Source organism: Elgaria multicarinata, chromosome 1, assembly GCF_023053635.1.
Source record: "Elgaria multicarinata webbii isolate HBS135686 ecotype San Diego chromosome 1, rElgMul1.1.pri, whole genome shotgun sequence".
Taxonomy (NCBI): domain Eukaryota; kingdom Metazoa; phylum Chordata; class Lepidosauria; order Squamata; family Anguidae; genus Elgaria; species Elgaria multicarinata.
The window spans coordinates 59,183,513-59,204,995 of record NC_086171.1 but is presented as its reverse complement, the minus strand read 5'-3'; the positions used below and the strand labels follow the sequence as shown (position 1 = coordinate 59,204,995).

At 42.3% G+C, this 21,483-nt stretch overlaps 1 protein-coding gene across 3 annotated transcripts in view; it reads right to left on the bottom strand.

Moving 5' to 3' along the window:
- OSBPL3 (oxysterol binding protein like 3) overlaps positions 1–21,483 on the bottom strand; it is a 106,310-nt gene that overhangs the window by 59,589 nt on the left and 25,238 nt on the right. For all 3 annotated transcript variants that reach the window (XM_063129005.1, XM_063129020.1, XM_063129012.1), the window contains exon 2: positions 967–1,196. In XM_063129005.1, coding sequence (XP_062985075.1) covers positions 967–1,059 — 93 coding nt within the window. In that variant the 5' untranslated portion in view covers positions 1,060–1,196. The remainder of the gene's footprint in view (positions 1–966; positions 1,197–21,483) is intronic.

Genomic DNA, 21,483 nt, shown 5'->3' with positions numbered 1-21,483 from the left:
GCCAGGGTGAACAATGGTTGGGAATTATAGTCTAACATCATCTGGGGACCCAAGGTTGGGAACTACTGCTCTACACAAAATGATGGACTTCAGAAGATTCTCATGAAATCTATTTTTCCCATTAACTAAAAAAAACCATTTAGAGAGAGGAAGGTGATTTTTGATTTCTAAATTAAATCAGCTTCCAGTTATATATGAATCTCATATGATGAATAAAAGACCCAACAGATGAGCTGTTGAGATCTTGCTGATGGATTCCAAAGTTGCTGACATAGTGCTAAATAATTTCTAAGGATGGGATCAAGCTGGTGAGTTTTTAATATAAAAATGTTGTAGATCCATTAATTCAAGAAACCTTTCTTTGGCTGAACAGAAACCACCATAATGGTGAATGTTTAAGGACAGCCAGGTGGAATGCTGCAATCTATATGAAGATGTTCATCTGACACATTCAACATCCATGGCTATGATTATTCTTCTAATAATAAATCTAGTTTCCTGATCTGGCCTGCCCAAGGGCAAGCATAACATATAAAATGGTATTATCTAAAAATTGTATACACAGCCACACTTTTGGCAAGCTAAATATTTTTCCTAAGAACATGGCAGCATGCTCTCTTTCACACAAATGAATTTTCCAGCAGTAATCCAGTTAAGAAAGAAATGCAACCATTTATAATTCACAGAACAATGCTAGCAGTGCCCTCACAATGCTACTGAAAGGAAGGGTGCAAATTTAGTATGTAGTGTGCAGCTAACACAAAGCCAACTCACTACACCCCAAATTCACCACGGATCTACGCAACCCCAGATACTCAATACACCAATTTGGTCATGTGAATTAATCCTGAGAACCAGAAACAATGAATAAGGTAAACAGGCAGAAAGTTTGATATCTTTGTCTCCTGTTCTTCACAAAGTATGATTTCAAACAAAAAGAAAGACTAAACAAAACTTCATATTTACCTGTCTACTTCCCTGCTTAGAAGAGCAGCTGCTGGTACTTCTTGAAGGGGACAAGACTTTCTGAGACACACCAAGACTTTTTTCTTCGGTCATGATCTTGGAAAGTATTTCTTCTGAATCAATTCAATTGCAAAACCATCAAAAGGGCAGGAAGACATGGAAGAGAAAGGCAAGAGTCATCGTTTCCCCAAATGCATTCCAGTGGCATTGTTGGTGCTCAAAGGAAATTCCTAAGAGAGGGGGAGAAAAAACCAACAGCAGGCAGTTCAGATTTAGTTCATAGTAATTTTAGTTCATAGTAATCAATGGGATGTAACTTAAGTCTGATTGATTCAGATGGGTCTGATCTAAGTATGACTGTCGGGATCCAACCCATCATCTCCGTAATTACAGGGAATCTGTAAGATAGGCTTAAGGCCACTTAATGCATTTATGGACCAAGTTAGACTTAACCAAGCATTGCTGGGTTCACATGCTTAGTGATTACATTATATCACATCAGCTCAAAATTATGCTATAGGCATAAGATATCCTCAGGCCCTTTGGCTGGAGCAGTTGCCAAAGGGACAAACACATGGAGGGGGCATCATCAATATTAGCAAACAAAACAGAAATATAGCCAAGTTGGCCATAAGAAGAAAACAAACAAAAACAAAAGTCTTGCCCTAATATTGAATTAGCAAAAAGGACATTCTAACGGAGAAGAGTAGGAAGGCAAAACTCACGAACGTTCAGCCCAGGCTGCTCAAAGATTTAACGTGGTCCTGGATAGAAATGTGAAGGCCCAGGGAAAAAAATGGGGGGGGGGGGGAATCAGGAAAATTTTTTTTTCCCTGTTTCTTTTCCTAAGCTTTTTTGTTTTTTCCAGAAAAATTGGGGGGAAATGAAGAAAAAATAGATTATGGAATGTTTTATTTTAGCATGATGAATAAAAAATTTAAGACTAGGTGTTCATATATTTACTTCTCCAAATGATTTCTAAAAACTATGATCAGTATCAGATTTTTACAATTTCTGTGCACTGAGTACAAGCAAGTCCTAGGTTGCAAACTGAGACTACAATTCTCAAATGCAAGAGCAAGATGTATTTCTGCCTCTAGGAGGCACTGCCATTGAAGCAGAGACTGAAACTGATAGTGATTGCTATAGTTCAGAATATGAGTCTGTTTAAATTTCATGCATAGTCATTGAATCTTGGTCCCCCACCCCACCCTTTTCTCAGTTCTTTTTATGGGAATGGGGGCTTTATGTCTGCTTGACACTGTGAACGACTAGCGGAGACATAAATAATTTTCTTTGTTACTAATGTTGATGGTTTCTTCTGGGTTTTTTTTTAATTGTTTTTTGTCTGTTCCTCATAAACTGGCAAAACCAAAGAGGTTCCTTACAGTCCAGGTGTTTCTTACAGTTCAGGAGCTTGTAGCTCCATTTGTTACCAAAAACGGGAGGGGGGGGGATAAAAAGAAGTAAATTCAATTTGTAATAATTGTTTGAATACATTGTACTTTTAATATCCCAAATGTGATAACTTTATGCTAAACCGACTTGCACATAATTACATTTTATGTTCATAAAGTAACAAAGTGACCTTCAATCTGTAAAAAGTGTTAATATTGCATTTATTTTTCAATTTTGCTGAAAATTTCCATCCGTCCCCCCAAAAGAAGCTCCCCCCCGGGGGAAAAAAACCAGTTTTTTCCCCATGGCTTCAAAGTTTCCGGAAATTTTACATCTCTAGTCCTGGATAGCCTGTTTTCTGGTAGTGGTGTAGGTGTGGAGTTACTTCCCAGCTCCTTACCCACTTGGATTCCATTTGTTAGAAGGTCAAAATCTCACCCAACCGCTGCTAGAGATAATAGTTTATTTATTTTTCCCCAACCAATTCTTGCAGCAGTACTTAAAAGCTGTGGCTATTTAAGACAACTCATTTTATCTTATTCTGTTAGTTTTACCCTACCCAGTGCCTATTTACCCTACCCTGTGCCTGTTTGCATTCTCTTCCCCTCCTTATTGTTTTATTATGATTTTATTAGAATGTAAGCCTATGCGGCAGGGACTTGCTATTTACTGTTTTACTCTGTACAGCACCATGTACATTGATGGTGCTATATAAATAATAATAATAATAATAATAATAATAATAATAATAATAATACATAAACACATATACGTAAACTGGTAGAGGGCATTCCAAAATCCATTAGTGTAATACTTTTATTAGGCCAGGCAAAAGATCACAAAAAATGTGAAAGATTCTGAGATCTCTAGATCAACATTTCCCCTTTTCTGGCTCTAAGCAGCCTTAGTGGCAGCTTCAGGTCCAACTTTGTAACCATCACATGACCTTCTAATTTTAAATAAAAAGCAGTAACTGACCCATATAATGTGAAGTATGAAGTGAAGGTATTTTAAAGACTCCCAACATAAATGGGGAAAAAAAAACATTTAGGAAAATTATACCACCAAGCCTCCCCTATGTAACTTTCATAAGACAGTAATTCTGGTGAGTAATGAGGGCAGAGATTTAAGTAACTACACGTTGTTGAGTCTGGCAGAAGAAAATATTAAAAGCAGCCAAGGTTGTAGCCTGCATCAAAAGCCTTGTTGGAAACCAGCCCAGCACCCATGTATAGTGTGAGCTATAGTAACCATGGTAACAGATTCTTTTCATTTCACAAAAACTAGACTAAGGAGTAACACCTTTTTACAAACTGAAGGGGGGAACCCTCGTATAATTAATACATAAAAGGTAATATTAAATTGCATTATCAAACAGTGCTCAAAGTTATACATGATATGGGAACAAGGTGGTCATTTACACCTTGCTAAAAACAACAACAGGAAATGCATCACAAAAAAGATGACAAAAGTGTGCACCAATTTGCGTAACATTTGCATATGGTGATTTATATGTATAGATGCCAATTTAGAAATAACCTTAAGGCATCCCCTTAACCATTTTGTGGTTAAGCAGCATGGTTTAGCGTGTTGTCTGAACCAGGCCACTGAGTCAACAGCTCCTCTAGCTTGAGTCTCGGCTAACTTGGTGCTGGCCAGGGTCCTGGAAGATCTGGCCTGGTCATTCAACACCCTAACTGGACTTGTTTTGACTTGACCTGACCTGCCAAGTCCTTGCCTGCATGTGCTTTGCTGGTGATCACACCTCTGGGAGCCTTGACTCAATTTATACAGGACAGCTCCCACCCAAAATCTAATGAGGACTGAACATACTCAATGTCTTCCAAAATACATGAAATGTTGGATTGAAAATAATAATAATAATAATAATAATAATAATAATAATAATAATAACAACAACAACAACAACAACAATAATAATAAGTGGGGGCTGAAGGAGAGTGGATTGGCCTGCTTAACAACCCCCCCCCCCAAATCCTGTAGGAGGGCTTGTCTGGCTGATTCCTTGAACAGGAACACTCCAATTAGGGAGTGAGGATGCAATGCAACAGATCCTACTTGTCTCTTCCATATTCAACAGGGTACAGCAAAGAGAAGTTTTCCCCTGATAAATAACTGGCTCTAATCCAGGAGTGGGCAACTTTTGGTCCTCCAGATGTTTTGGCCTAATAGTAAGAATAACAATAACAACAACAACAACAACTTGTTTGATTTCTTACTTGCCTCTCCCTCTGGATCAAGGCAGGGAACAACACTAAATACAAAAATACTATAAAATACATAAAAATGATTAAAATATATAAAACTAATACATTATTAAAATAACAGCCAGACATCTTAAAATTCAACTGAGGACATGGGTGTGTGGGGCAGATTGTACAGGAGAAGGCAATCCCTCAGGTAACCTGGACCCAAACCATGTAGGCATACCACACTTATCATCCCTTACCATTGGCTATGCTGGCTAGGGCTAACGAGAGTTCAGGCCGAAACATAAGGAGGCCACAGGTTGTCCGCCCTGATCAAAACACTACATCTCTCAGGAATTCTTGCATTCAAAATCAATATCCAAAAGCATCTTCATGAGGCAAGTGACAGAATATGTAACCTGCAATTACCTGGTGGCAACAAAAACCACCACCACACAACATGATAGCCTTTTACCTTTAAAAGTACCGCTGGATATTTTAGAACTGCACTTTGTTAAATTGCCTCATGTGCCTGCAATACTAAATTTAGAACAACTGCGAACCATAGGCATACCATACATTCACAACATGGCATGTCTCCAACAGAAGCGATCCATGTGTAGGCCAAGCTTTTCTCCCATGGCCAGCAATGTACTCCTGGGTTCATGAACTTTGCCCAAGATCCCAACATCACAAGTCCAGGTGTGTGAAGAACTTTTGTATTTCACACTGAAAACTACTGCAGGAAAAAGACTGGAATGAATACCCAGGCATGAACATAGCCCCAGCTACACATCAAGACCTTATTCTCAGTTTATAAGTTCTCTTCCATTATGCTCCAAGGTGTACTTTTAAAGCACCCATTCCTCGCTTTTCAGAACTTCTTAAAAAGGCTCCATTTGTTCCCAAGAGCTCTTTTAGATCAGCAGCACTGATTCCCTAACTCCATATTTCAATTGTCAACGCCCGATGGAACACATTTCACTTTCTGCTTCCCTGAGACATGAATATAGCACGGATGTGTCAACACAATTCACTAGTATCTTTAACTGCTCGGGTCCTGTCTAGGGAGTGAGACACAAATCACCCTCTGCTGTCAAAACTCTGAACATCTGATCGCTTAGGCGTAATTTTATACAAGAACCTGTACAAATGCCTCAGAAAGCTTGAGGGGAAGGAAAAGAACTAGCTCTGCCTTTCTGTGTTCAAAACTATTCTGGAAATAGGAAAGTACCACATAACTGAGAGTTTTACATAGTAAAAGCATCACCCAGCGGAAAGAAAATGAACATATGTTGTTAAAGGCACTTCAAGGAATTATATTCTAAGAGCCAAGCCAGAAGTCCCCAACCTTTTTTGGGTCAGTGGGCAAATTTGGAATTCTGAGAGAGTGTCATATCTGCTCTCACAAAATGGATCCCATATTGGGCATGACAGGTCACAAAACACTCATGTGCCAGAAGTCAAACTGGTGAGAAAAGTAACTTGCCCCAAAACATTGCTACAAGGCAATGAATCTCCGAAACACAAAATCACAGTTTTGAACCCAAATAAAGATAGCACTGGAGGTCAGCACTTTGCTTTGCATAGCAGCTTCTCAGTTAATAGTTTTTTTAAAAAATTAAGAAAATAAAACAAAAGTTAGGAGAGGCAGGAAGCCTGCTGGGCATCAAGAGAAGAGCTTGCAGGCACATTGGTGCATGAAGGCACCATGTAGGGAGACTCCAGAGCTAAGCAGTTATATGATTTTAGGATCATGTTGGTGAGATTTTAGCAGTTTGTAGGTTTTGTCTTCCAAGCAGCTTTCATCCGTATCTGACCATGGGGCTGTCTTTATGGCGCCAGGTTAGCACTGCCTCCCACTTCAGCCCTACACTCTTCCTGTCCCGGGGCAGTGTTGGCTAATCCTGACGAGGAGAGAGAGCGAAGTTTCTGGGTGGCCATCCAGGTCCCAGAGCTGCCCCCTCCCTCTTCCTGGTGGAAGACAACCAATCGCTGGTCGCCTTCCACCAAGCTGGGTTGAACCTGGCCGTGGAGCAACGTTACACTGCGGAAATGCTGTGCTGACATCACTCCGTTCAAAAAAGTCAGGGTGAATCCCTGACTTTTTCAAAATGCAGCATCGCAGAGAAGCTCCATGGTGGCTGTGAAGCTGCCCCTGCATCATCTAACCGACAGGGCGCAGATCCACAGCCACCGTGGGGCTTTCCCCGTATATAGACAGCCCGCATACTTTCTTTGCAGATACAGCTTATGTTACGGGGCAGGAGACAGATTTCATATATAACTTCATTGTGTTTCTGTATTGCTTATTTGCCTGGAGGTGGGCCCAATAAACATTTCAGTAATTGAAGTGACATGCAGTTGAAAAAGAACAGGAAAAACCTGAGGTCCTACAATATACATATATCTAGAAGTTTCAATAATGTTAACAATATACTAGAACTATTTTAGAATTCCCTTACATTCATTGTAATGATAAATCACTTCTACACTCTGTTGTACTATTACGTAGCAAAGTGTGATTTCACTCCCAGCTCCACCTTCAGCCTTTCTGAAAGAAATATTAGAAGAAAGCTGGCAGCAGAGTTGCCATGGAGCATTTATATATATATTTTAATTGTTGCTGCTTAGCGCTTTCTATTGCTCTCATCGCTAACCCAGTAGTTATCCATCGTATTTTTAGAATATACAAAACTGTGTCTAAAAATACAACCTACTTTATCACTCATTCAGTTTGCCTCTAAATACCATAAAGAAAGAAAACAAGCTCATTTTCTGTCATTGTCCATGCAAATATTTGAAATACACAGAAGGTGGTTTTCAGGAACTTTGCAGAAATGCATTTCTAATGTGGTCCGCTCAAGGGCAACCACAAAATCTACTCGTTCATAGTCCATCAAAAGAGATTTTGACATAAGACCAGACAAGGACAACGGAAAAAAATAGGAATTCATTTACAAAAAATGCAAGAGGAACAGGTTATGAAGTTAAAGAAAACACAAGAAAATGTATGACCTTCTAGATGATTTAAAGAACAGCAACAAAAAAGAATTTCATGCTAGCCCTGATCTAGTGTGAACACAAATGACTGGGTTCGGACAATCAGTGGGCAAAACAATGCAGTATGGGTTGTTTTGCCTATCCCCGTGTGTGCAGGTCACACAACCGGCATTTCTTTAATTTCCTGAGCTGAGCCAAAGGTTGCCATGTCATCCAAACCGGCATGCAGCACAGCCAGGGTAGTATCTAACCCACCCTGCAACCCATGGCTTGCAGTAGGGGTTGTAGGGTGAGTGAGAAGCCACCCCGATGCGCACTGGGTTTGGACAACACGGCAACCCATGGCCTGGGTAATTTAGTAAATGACCAAGACGTGCAGAGGACACAAACCATACTGCATTGTTTCCCCTGCTGATTGTCTGAACACACATCTAGTTCCCACATAATAAAGCTTCCGCCATTCTTTTGTTACCTATATTTTGTGAGCAGCAATGGGGAGGAGGCAGCTTTTACCCAGGCAAGTGGTTCTCATCTGGGGGTGCTGCTGGATTCATCTTTGTTGCAGGAGGTACAGGTTGCTCCTGTGCCATATACTTTTTGTTCTGCTGAGGTTTTGTTTTTTTATCTGGCATTTAAGATCTTGCTTCCTTTTAGTCGTTCTGTATTTATGAGTGTTTGGTTTTATTTGCCTTTTAATTGTCTTTGTTTTTTTTTATATAGAATGGAAACAACTCTGAGAATGTTTATTGAAGGGGAATATATACAAATATCTGAAATAAATCCTGCTATTTCTATTTCCTGCAAGCCAAGATAGGTATGCTAGGTATGAAGGGAGACCTGCCAGATCCACATGTGCCTCTCCTTAAGCATAAATGAAGTTCCTTGCTGCTTCTGCAGATGCCCCCTCAAGCATGTGAATGACAGCTTCCCCATGTTTTCATCCCAACTACATAAAGCCTGACCAGATTAGTAGTGTTGCAGTCCTTCCTTCAGTTGAAAACATTTCACAGAACAGGAACTGACTTTCCATCTGTGTATTTGAAAACAGCCAGCACAGCAGGGCCTGCCTTAATAAGGTTCTGTAAGCATAGTTATGCCCTAGATCGAAAATACTAATGGAAATACAAGAGGGGTAAATAGGCTAATTGCCAAGGCAGAACAGAGGTCTCACCTTTGGAGTGGCCCAGATCCCACTGCACATCTGAAAGTGCAAGAGCCAAGCCACCCTAGCAGTGTGCAATAGAAGCACCTGTGTTCAGAATTAATCTTGTAAACAAAAGGATGGTTAGTCTCATACGGATGCGTGCACACCCACACAAATGGATATCAATAATGCACCTCCTACATTGCAGTAAACTTGGCAAAGTTCACATGGTTGAGTTCGGACAAGACAATAGTCAATGGTGGATTAATAGTCAACTCCACGGTTGATTATTGAGGGGTACTTCTCACACTATATAATTATAATCAACCATGGTGTAGATTAGGGCCAGCATCAAGTTGACTATTAGTCAGCAGTATGTTTGATTGGCAACACCCTGCCCTCTCTCCCCCCTCAGTCCTCCTGCTAGTATCCCATCAGCCATTGCAAGTTCTGCTGACTGGACTAGAGCAGCAGCCATCGCTTTGGTCACTCTTGCCAGGGGACTCTGTAGTTGCCAAAAATAACCAACTGTGTGTGACCAAATAGTCAACGGTGCCCGAGACAAGACACGATAACCTGTGTTTGTTCAAACAATCAACTCTGAACAGTGTTGGTTATTTGCGTTGGTTATTTCAGCCAAATAACCAACCATGGTGTGAAAAAGTCCCGACAGATGACACAATAACCTACCATTGACTATTTAACCCACCGTTGGTTATCGTGTCATCCGAATCCAGACATGGACTCTGTTACAAAGAATTGAGCAGCATCTCCAAAATGTGTTTAGCCCAGCTGAACAGAAAAAAATGTTTCATACAAGTTGAACTGCTCAAGCAGGTAAGACACTAAAAATAGACATTCAAGTACAGTTTGGCTGTAATTGATGCGTTCCGTTAGCATCTCTTCTTCTCCCTGACAACCCAGTCAAGAGATAAAACCAGGACAGCCAGATTTTAAAAAAACACAAAACCCTGAAGACCTAACCAATGTGTTTTAGATTTATGGTTCAATTGTTCATTGTTTTTACAAGACCTAAAACATGTGTGACATGTTAAAATAAACAGAGAAACAAACTGAAAGCCTTCATATAGGTGAGATGCTAGGGAACATGGGGGTCTGGTCAGGCAGGTGATTTGAGTGACATTCTTATAAACATCTGCCGCCCGTAAATTTAGGGCTCTGTTGCTCTTACATGACTTCACTGGGCAGCCCTTGCATCAGGCAGAGCCAGTTGGCTGCCTCAGGCAGCAGATTTGGGGTGTTTTGGAAGGGCAGCAAATTATTATTTAATTTATTATTATTGTATGTTTTAATGCCGGGGAGGGAAAGAGGCATTTGTGGGGCTTCCTGCCTCAGGTGCCAAAATAACATGGCTGGCCTTGAGTACTGAGCAAGGATTTGCTGCTAACAGCAAAATGCCTTGAGCCGGCCCTGAGGCTTCAGGTAGGCATTACAGCCGGGTCATAGTGCTGCTCACAATGATAGCATCCTACCAAATGAGTGTAGCAGCCTCATCCAAAGAGAAGGTATTTTGCTTCTTGGAAATATCTTTAAGAGGCCAATCCATGCGACTTACATCCTGTGGTAGATGGTTTCATTACCAGTTCAGATTTTATTCGTCCTTATACTGCTGAATGTATGGATGTGTGCGGGAACAAAAATCTAGTGCAACTATCAGAAAGCACTTCCATACATATATATTTTTACGTCGAAGAACGTTTTGTGTGAGTAGCCCTCTCTACATTACAGAAACAGTCATCAGTCCCGCACTCATTGAATCATTTTAATTTTTCTAAATACGTTTTTTCCATTTCTGATTCATACCCTAAATAAAGCATCTAACTTCCTGTCAATCCGAAAGCAGCAAGAAATCTTAAACTGACCACTTTCTAATCTCTTAAAAAATGAAGTATGTAAAGCAGTGGAGGCTGGTGGTTCTGATGTCAGTGGGGCAGTGAATCCACTCTATGGTTCAGTCACAACCAGTCAGAACTCTAAAGGAACTATCCAACTTAGATCACTCCTTTAAAGTCTGCTCCTGAATGAACCCTGGAGCAGATTCACCGCCCCACTGACATCGGAGTCACGGACCCCCATTGATGTGCTTTGCTCTGCATTTCCGGTATTAAAACAGGCACATTCCCCGAGTGTGTACAGAGAATGCCACACACAGGGCCATGTGCTGTCTGCCAGTAAAATGAGCTATTTGTAATACCATTCATACCTCACCATTCTTTAAGCAAGGCTATTTCCTCAAAACACAAATAATAATGCTTCTCTCTCAGACTTAAAGAGCTTCCATTTAACAGCACACTGTAGCCTTTACCACTCTTGAACAAAGTAATCAGCTCTTTCTTTTATTTAGTAGTGGCTGTCGGTCTTTTTGCTAGAGCTTTTGAATATTTTATAGCCTGCTGTCCTCTCTCCTTAGTCTGAAAGGCATAAAAGCTCAGGTACCATGACTTCTCAAAACTAATTAGATTTTGGAATCCTGACAGAGACAATACAGTAGACTGACTTACAAATAAATTAGCTTCTGATTATTAGGGGCAAGCATTATGTTGCTCTCAAATGCATGTGTGTTTAGTAAATGAAAAACAGCATTGGGAGGGACAATTGTGAGCAGAGGAGAGGCATTTGGAACACAGTGCGGAGGAAGCAACTTGGGGTGATTGGGAGCAGGAAAATAGCAAGCAGGCTACGGATTAAGCACTACCTTCCCATGCCAATCAATTACTTAAAATAGCTCCCTCCCAAAAGCTGAATGAATTTATATAATGCACAGCAGCAACCCTTGGAATTTCTTTACAAGCTTTTGTGTACATGTAGTTTGCCTCTTAGACAACAGCAAGAGGCCATCTTCAAATTTGTGTGTGTGTGCAATAAACATACCTTTTGTATTTTCTTCTCAGTAATGAGGACCAAGAAACAAGGTTTGCATGTAAATCGAACTTCATTTTATTTCTAAACCCTTATTTTCTGTTTTTTATTCCTCACTTCCTCTTTTCGCTCCCTTTTTCCTTCCTCTTCCTGGGCCCCTCTAGGGACAAACCTCTTCATAACTCAAAACAAGGAAGTGCATACCACTATTAGAATCCAATACTCAGGGCAGCCTGCAACTGTGTCAGACCACAGATGGATTGTGCTTCTGGAGATGCTGTAAGTTAGTGATGAGAAGACTGAACTCTGAAGTCAAATTGTCCTTTTGCAAGGAAGTCGTGCTCCTTCTTTTCGAACAATAATATCCCGGTTTGATAAGCCAAGATATGCATAATAAGGCTTGTGGCCATGATCTCCATTGATAAACCACCACTTACTTCCTCCCTTTTTGATGCGCTGCAATAAACCTCAGAAATCTTCCATTATGCATTAGTTATCTAGGTTTGAAACAAGCCAGTATCTTAAACCACAGTTTGGTTTAAGATACTGACTTGTCCTGAACTTGGTAAGCACAGTTTCGCAGTTTGGATGAAATGGAAAGCTGAAGACTTCCAGAGTTAACTGTAGGTAAGCTAAGAAGAGAATGAGGGAAGGGGCTGTACATACATGCCCAGGCACAAGCCTTGTCAATAGGGTTATCTGAATTCAGCTAGTCTACTTCTGCTTCTACTAGCCAGAAAGCCAATGTTGTGTAGTGGTTAAAATGTTGGACTGGGACTCAGGAGTTTCAAGTTCTAGTCTCCCATTGGCCATGAAGCTCACTAGGTGACTTTGTTCTAGCAACTGACTCTCAGCCTAACTTATCTCACAGAGTTATTGTGAAGATGAAACGGAGAGGAGGAGGGCCATGTAAGCTGCCTTGTGTTCCTCAGAAGAGGAAAAAAGGCAGAAGCCAAGTTCCCACGCTTAATGGGGAGCAATGAATTGTGGGGGCAAGCAGGCTGGCAGTGAAGCGAGAAAGGCTGGTAAAGAGCAGCTGCACAGCCACAGCAGTACAGACCCAGCTGCAGCAGCATCTCCTTCCCAAGAAGGGATTGTTGAGCCAATCAGATGATGGGTTGGGGCCAAAGAGGCGGACCCAGTATTGTGAGATCTCTGCTTTGTTCTGCCTCCAGTTCAAGCTGAGGCTCCCAAAGGCAAACCTCCCACGCGGCTCCAGAATTGCAGTTGCTGACTTCCTCGCCCACCCACTCCCGGAAGTAAGATGTCTTGCAGTGGCAGAAGTAGTCACCAGCTAATGGAGCTGGTTAGGAATGTTAGCTGCGCACCAATTGGCAAAAACTGTGCAGGGTTGTTGTTGTTTTGCCTTCCCCTTGCAAGATTAATTCCATTGTGAATAAGTTGATCTGGACTATGAGTAAATTCCTTGTGGATGCTTCATTTGATAACATTTGTCACAATTTACGTACATAGGTGTGATAGGCACCGGGCTGGATCCATTGGTAAGGGGGAGTGGGATTGGGCTCCCTGCTCCCCCACAGTGAAGATACCTGTAAGGGATCTCAAGGACGTGGCGCCAAGACTAGACCAGCCTCGGGGCTGCAAGCTGGCCACGTCCGTGGTGGTGGCAAGGGTAGCAGTCTGCGCCGTGGTGTGCCCCTGGCCTTTCCAACCACCACCAGTGCTCCTGGCATGTGGTCCAGAAGAATCAGTCAACAGGTGGGCGGGCCGATTACAAGAACCACACCCTATGCCACTGCCAAGCCTATTCAAGGGAGTCAATAAAAGTTGTGGCCAATTTATTATTCCAGCTATGCCTGTGTGTCTATTTGTTCTTGTCCTTTCGTCAACCGGACCCAATTAAGCACTGTCCGCATGATCTAAATTTAATAATAGATAAATAATAAATAAATTATCTCCCTCCATAATATATGGATTATATTACTGCCCTGCTTACTGGATGGTTGCAAGAACTGTCAAGATAAATATGAAGTGCTTAGACTACTCAAAGGTATAAATTAATTACACAGGCAAAGCTGTGTACATGGCACTTTATAAAGAATGAAAGGGCAGGTCCCTATGCCAAGGAACTTAATGTCTAGAAATTGACAAGAAAAACAACAGAGGAAGGGGAGGGAAATGAAAGCAGAAATAAACAGGTGAAGAAGACGCCATTAATTCAGTTACACATATTTAGATTTAGTTATAGTAGTGTCTATTGCAGGGGCGCAGAACCTAAAATGGGTGGAGGGCCAAACTGCCCCTTATTGTGCCCACTGTGGGCCAGATAACATCAGTGGTCATGGCCAAGCCCATTGATATAACCCCCCCCCCACTTTTTTCACTGTCTTTGTGCTGAGGAAAGCCACAGTGTTCTGTGTCTCTCTGAGCATGGAGAAGGGACCTCTGCTGGCACTAGGAGAAACAGCGGTGTCCCCGGGTTCACATCCCACTTGTCATCCCAATAGTGTCTAGGGTGACCCTATGGAAAGGCAGACAGGTCTCCTGTATCTTTAACAGTTGTATAGAAAAGGGAATTTCAGCAGGTGTCATTTGCATGCATGCAGCACCTGATGAAATTCCCTCTTCATCACAACAGTTAAAGCTGCAGAAGCCCTGCCTTCCTTTATATCTGGTCAAGCTTCAGCTATTGGGCGGTATAAAAGTGTAATAAATAAATAAATAAATAAATAAATTCCTTTTCTATACAACTGTTAAAGATACAGGAGCCCTGTCCTCCTTTCCCTATGGTCAATCTAATGGTGTCCCAATGGTGATGGCAAGCACCTTGCAAACCGACCTGGCCAGGGTTGGGGGGAGCGGCTCCTCCCAGTGCCAGCCAAATCCCCAGGATGTCCTGAAGGGAAGTGCAAGCAGTTTGCAAACAACCCCCAAGGAGGTTCTGCTGACCAGACTGGAGAGCCCAGTAGGACAGATAAAGCCTGTGGGCTATGGGTTTTGCCCCCATGGCCTAGAGAGCTCTACCAAATGCTTTATGGAATTGGGATGTATCCATCAGGCATAGATTGGGGGGGGGGAGACAGCGTGATCCAGCCAAACTTAGTGCTCAAGCCCTACTGATTATAACAGGAAAATTTTGTACATGCTACGTTCTGCTGTATTCTTTCAGATTTCTCTTGGTACTTTCTTATTATGAGCGTCATCAGACAGGGGAAAATTGCGGTTCCCTACCGTCACTTCTCCGCCCCTGTTTCTGTACCACAATACTTCCTCTTTCTACCAGGAGAAGAAAGAGAAAGTAAACAAAGACCACTTGGCCCATTCAGGGGGTATTTTTATCGTGCTACTTTTCCTGCACACAGGACAAAACAGAGGCACATTCCTATAAAAAAAAAAGGTTGGATTAAAAAGGGTCCATTTTGCGACAGAAATCAGGCAAAAAGGAGTGGGAGGCATGCAGGAGGCGGACGTCATCGTCTAAAGGATGCGTGAACATCCATAAGTTGGGCAGTAGTGAGCATGCGATAAAATGCTCGTCTGATGATGCTCTATGTCAACCATACAGGTAAGTCAGAAGAATTTCATCAGCTCAAAAAACTTCTACCTGCCTCATTGTACACTGGGTGATGGAGCTGGCAAGTTATTTAATCAGAAGGAGCTTCATATGCCTCAGCTGAAGAAGTAATTACAAGTCCAAATTATTTCATATTTCTGCATGCTAATAACCCAATTTGTAAAATAGTCCCTTCAGAAAATGGAATAGCATATGGCTAATTTTATAGATGCTGGAAATCGCAAGCACTGAACAGTCTGGCATCAATTTGCAAATATATTTGTCTTTTGTACAGCACTGATATCATATCTTGATCCAATTTAGTTCTCTCCTACATGGCTGCTTTAACAAAAAGGCCTAATAAGGAAAAAGAAAACTGTCAGCAATGTAGTACAGAGATTTCATGCTCAAATTCCAATGAATTATGCTTATATAAGAAGGCATAACATTACTCATCCCTACAGCAGACTGAATAGGGATTCATTTTATTGACACAAAACTGCTAACATAAGAGTTAAGCTGAACTACTTCTTAAAACATTACAAAGTGAACTCAGCCAACACCAATTCAGTATTAAATAGGGGAGTCCTGTAGATTGCTACTGGCAATTTTCTTTTGCAGCTATTTTTGCTGTGGAGAATGAGATCAGTTTCATTGGGAAACATTTGCACTGTCTAAGAAAAATAATTTCCCACACAATATTCATCACATGAGTATTAGGCAGAAGAGGGTGTTTTTGCACAGATTTGAGTGGCTCTTAAGCATGAGTATGCTAAAGAAGAAGATAAAGAAGATACCCTTTCATAGATGTGTGGCTGATTTTTCTTAACTTTTATTCTCTCCACAGTACTTCCTGTGTAAAGAGAGCATGGTCAGCAACTGCAGACCTCAGCCTGGAGAAGCACTCAGCTGCCTCAAAGGCAAGACCAGTGTGCAACACTTCTTCCTACTGCTGCCACTATGTCTTGATTCACCCTAGCTCCTGAGCGAGAAAGTCCAAGAGTTGTGAATTAACTGTCTACTTGGGTGGGGGCCACTGCCACCCAATTCCCCAGTCAGCATTGTGCAAGTGCAACCTGGTTTCTCCTCACCACTCCTTGGTCAACGTTATGTTGCGTGAGAGGTGTCTGGTGCACAAAAGGAAGGTTCCTTGGGAGGTTGCAGCTATACAGGTTCCGAATTCTCCTTCCCTGAAGGAGAAGGCTCTCAATGGTTACGAGTGCTGATGGCTATGTTCTACCACCAGTATCAGACAGTCTACTGAGGAACGTGGGCAGGAGGGTGCTGTTGCACTTGTGTCCTGTTTGTGCGTTCCCAGTCGACAGCTGGCTGGCCACTGTGTGAACAAAATACTGGACTAGATGGACCCTTGGTCTGATCCAGCAGGGCTCTTCTTGTGCTCTTAAGCTTTATTGGGAAAGATCAGGTAGGGAGCATTAAGAAGATACAGCAGGTTATTCTCTAAAGAGCCTCCACTAAGCAAAGAAAAATCTAAAACTTACTTGTGAGAAGTAAGCAGATGACAAAGGAAGGATGAGTGCTCATAAAAAATAAGGCCCATTTTTATCCCTGTCGAAACAGGAGAGCACATGGTAAGGAGAAAAGGATCCTCCAATCAGTTACAACTTTTGTGAACTTGGTTGGGAATTTTTTTCTCTCCACTTGGGCATGGCATGTCTTAACGCCTTCACAAAGAGAGATGGCCACACTGTGACCAGCTATAATGACTACTTGCTAAGGCTTTTCAACAACTCAGGTAGGCAGAATTAAGAGGTATGAAATAGGAGAAGATTTCTTATTTATTCCTGGTAGACAGGACCCATTATATGTGTTTATGGGGAAAAGGGGCACTACATAACACAGAAGAAAGCTATTGTGGAAGCAAAGCAAAGAAATGGGAATTTTCCACTCTCATGGCCCAAATTTGTTTCACGGAGGGTCTTTACTTTTCCTTTCATGTTGTAGGAAAAGCAGAAACCTTCTGAGACACTATGCTACTCAACTATGAACTATTTCTGACAAAAATGTAACAAAACAAATATCCAAAGCAAAAACTAAGGGGATCTTTACACCAGGGTTTTGTTGTGCAATCATCATTCCTCATGCATAGTATTTTCCAAGAACTTTACACAACGTTGTAGTCCTCCAGACATTTTCCCGCACCATCCTACTGCTTCGCCTATGTTATTTCCGAATGTGGGAAATGTGGTATCTTTTTGAGCTGCACCATTAAACCACCATCGCCCGCCTGTGTTCTGCCATTTCACAAAAAGCCACTTTGTATGGGTAGTTCTTAGGGGTGCAGTTATGTCACCGGTGACAAGGGGTTGGCAGAGTCACCTCCGCCCACCATACCTGCTCCCTTTGCCTCTTCACCATTCTGCTACTGATTGGCCTGCAGAACACAACACAGGGGACTCCGTAAGCGCAGTGGAGCATCATTGTGGTAATATGGCATAGCTGACACTGCTGAGACCATAGCACTTTATAATGGGATGGGGGATCGTAGCTTGTGCTTCACCCTGCTCTGCAGTTGCTGCCCAGAAAAGTTTTAACTCCTTTCTGCTCAATCTCCTTTCTGCTCAAGATTGAGCAGAAAGTATAACTGAGATTGAGCAGAAAGTATAACTGCACACAAAAGTATAACTGCTTGCTTTGGGGCCAGGAGGAGGAGCAGAGCAAACTTCCGAAGTTGTAAACATATTGTGGATTCAATATAAAAATGGCTGAGGTAGGGCTCGGAGGCACCGGAAGTAAAAAGGGGAGGCAAGGAAGTTGAAAAGATAAAGTTCATGCCGAGAGGGGCTGCCCCAGAGGGGTGGACAGACGGCGTACAACACTGCTGACATCCCACTAGGGCCCTTTCAACTCCTAAAGATTATCCCAGGCAAATGGAGGGGATCATCCCTGCCTGCTCCCAGGATCCTCTGCGTGTCATTTGAATGCACAGGGATGATCCCGGGATGATCCCGGGGGGGGGAAAGGCAGGTGCAGAAACGGCCTAGGCTTCACCTACCAGTGTAAATGGCAGATAGCATTATGCATTTAAAGAAAAACGGTTTGTGTAAAGAACCGATCTTAACCCCGCAAAGAGCCCAGAAGAAGAAGGTACAGTATAGATGTGGGATAAAAGCCTCGTGTAGAAATGCTCTTATAGTAGTGCAGTCAAAACTACCAAACACTGTGCCTGTCTCTCAGCACAGCTGACTCACTGTGCCCTTGAGACAGGGAAGCAACTCATTACTGCCTGGAAGAAGTGTGTGTAAACTGAATCCAAGTATGGGAAACTGCCCAATTTCAGAAGTGCTGGAAAGACCCACTCTGCCTTAAAGCACAACAGCTCAAAATGTAGCACTTGAAGTTGCTGTTCTAGAGAAAAGAGATCTGTTGTGCTTTTTAGATCTTACTCTGCTGCTGATTTTTACTTTGATTTTATTACGTTTTAATTTTTTTTATTCTGTTTTTATAGAGTGTGGTTTTAAGTTTCGTTTTGTGAACCACCCAGAGGACTTCAGCAGTTGGGTGATATATAATTCCAATATATATGAAGTCCCCTCAACTTGTCTTCCACATACTCTCTCCTACTAACCTTTCTCCCGCTCCTCAACCACCTCCTGCAAGCTGAATTTTCGTAGATTCGAATCTACGCAACGAGCATCACACTACAGAATCAACAGCGAGCGAGGAAAAGGACTGAGCGAGGGAAAGAAATGAGCCGGGGAAACAAACGAGTGGGCGAAAGGCACGAGCGGGGGAAAAGAACGAGGCAGCACAGGAGGATACGGGGGGGGGGGGAAGCAGAGCGTTGAAAACAACACGTCCCTTGCCTCTGGCTGCCCATTTCCCCCTGTTTGTTTTCATATTTAATATAAGCTCCGGAGAATCATAGAATTAAAAAATGAAAGAGCGCGAAGGAATGAGGGAACCAGAGGAGGATGTGATAAGTGGGAAGGCGGGAGATCAGCCAATCACTTTGTCCTGCCCTGGAAGATACGCCCACATGTCAAAAGGCGATTTAACTCCCCCAACGACACATCAGTTTAACGCAGCGCACATTCGAACGTTGCTCAAAAGTTGTGTTAAATCGCAACTGTAAATATGCACATTATCGGGTTAAAAACACGGTGCTGCTGCATATAGACAGCAGCAGCATGTGTCCTAAAATGCAAATCTGCGCATTTACTTCAGTGTAAAGAGCCCATGTAGATGTGCCCATAGAATGGATAAATTCATGTTTCAGTCACAATAAAGAAGTAGAATTTCTCAGCACATTAAATGACAGTGTCTCAGAACAGTTGGTATTGGAACTAATCAGAGTGGAGGTGACTCTGGACTCAATCCTAAATGGTGCTGTCATGACCTAGTGCAAATGCGAGCATCGTCGAACTGACTGGAAGCAATGCCTATGTAATTTCTATGTAAATGGAAAATTGCCAAGGAAATCCAACATAGTCACAGACGACTTCAAAAGAAGCAACTTCTCTAAAATGAAGGAACTGTTAGAAAATGAAGTTGAAAAGGGAAGTCCAGATGGTCAAATCTTTCCAGAATATGTGGGTGTTACTCAAAAACACAACAATAGAAGATTAGCTAGTGTATCAGAGGTCAGGAGGTCCCCAGCATGGTCAAGAAGTAGTATCAAGAGGTAAGAAGTCCTCCTTCAGAAAACAAAACTCCTGTCCAAATAATGACAAAAAAAGCAGTTCACTAACAAAATTAAGACCAACAATAACCATTCTTTAAATATATCAGAACCAGGATACTGGTTAGGGAGGTACAGAGGATGTAGGGTAGATACCCGTGCCTAAACCAGTTTTCAGGAAGGGAGTCTGAGGAATTGAGGCAAATAGTGGAGACAAAAGATGAAGTTCTAGATCTTATTGGCAAATTGAAAATGAACAATCACTGGGTCTAGACAGTGTTCATCCTATAGTTCTTAAAGCACTCAAATGTGAAATTGCTGACTTGTTACTGGTGTGAGGGGCAAACATTAAGATGAAAACTATGACCTGGGCTTGCATACTCTCCTGTTTTAAAAGCTACTCTGAAAAATGGCTGCACGATGGAAGTCTTTCTGCAGGCTTCTAGGCCAAATTAGTTGTCCAACAGGAAATTACATCAGATCATAGATTTGGCTGCACACATAAATGTTTCAACAATTCAATCCAAAAGCATTGTATAATTGAGGTGAAGAGAGAAAATTAATATGTTTGCTAAACCTAATCTAATTTTCTAATCCAAACCAATCCAAGAACACAGCACTCACACTTATCAGACTATTTACATATAGGCCAGGCAATCTCAAGAATAAATGAGTCAAACCTACTGCTCCTGTTATCCATGAGAAGCATCTTGATGAAAGATTGTGGCCATTAAGACATCAATCTGGGAGCTGTCTTCACGGCGCCAAGTTGGTGCCGCCTCCTTTAGAAGCCCTGCATTTTAATTCCCTGTAGTGGCATTGGGGAATCCCGACACCAAGGAGGGAGTGCGGGGTTTCCGGTGGCATTCTGGGTGCTGGAGCTACCCCACCCTCCTAACCTCTTCCTGATGGAAGATGACCAATTGCCAGTCACCTGGAACCAAGTCAGACGTTCTGTCCCCGACTTTTTCAATGTGCAGATTCACTATTCTATGATTTTGGTGTACTTAAGGAACACAAGAAAACTATAAGAAAGCTTTCTAAATCTATATGACCAATTAGAACACTGCAGTCTCAACATTAATATGCACAGGTTGATGAAACAAATTGCCAGACACACACAGGGTGTGGGTGTAGTGCGGGGAGGTTGGCCCACACTCCTTCAGGCTGTCTATACATTGTCTTTGTCCCGGGGTGGCTCCGAGACCACGCTGCATCGGTTATATGACACAGCCGCCAATTCGAAGCCACCCCAGGGCAGAGAGACCAAGATCTGCAGCTGAAAAGTCGGGGACTTACCCAACTCTTCTGCCATCTGACCTTGCTCCGTGGCTGATCTGGGGGGTGGGGCAGTCCTGGCAGATGGTGATTGGTCGTTGGAAGCCAGTAAGAGGGTAGGAAACCGGCGGAAACCCCGTGCTCCCTTCTTGGGAGTGGAGATTAGCACGCGCCACTCCGCAGGAGGGAAACCACAGGGTTTAGGGGGAGCATGGCGCCAATGCAGCGCAATCAAGGCAGCCCCCTTGCAAAATGGCTACTAGCAAACCATCCTTCCCTACTTTTTCTTCTCAGAGAGCATGAATTGCCTTTGTTGCCCCACATGATTTCCTATTAATTTTCAGATATTAATTTTCAGATTATTTATTTATTTATTTATTTATTTATTACATTTTTATACCGCCCAATAGCCGAAGCTCTCTGGGTAGTTCACAAAAATTAAAACCAT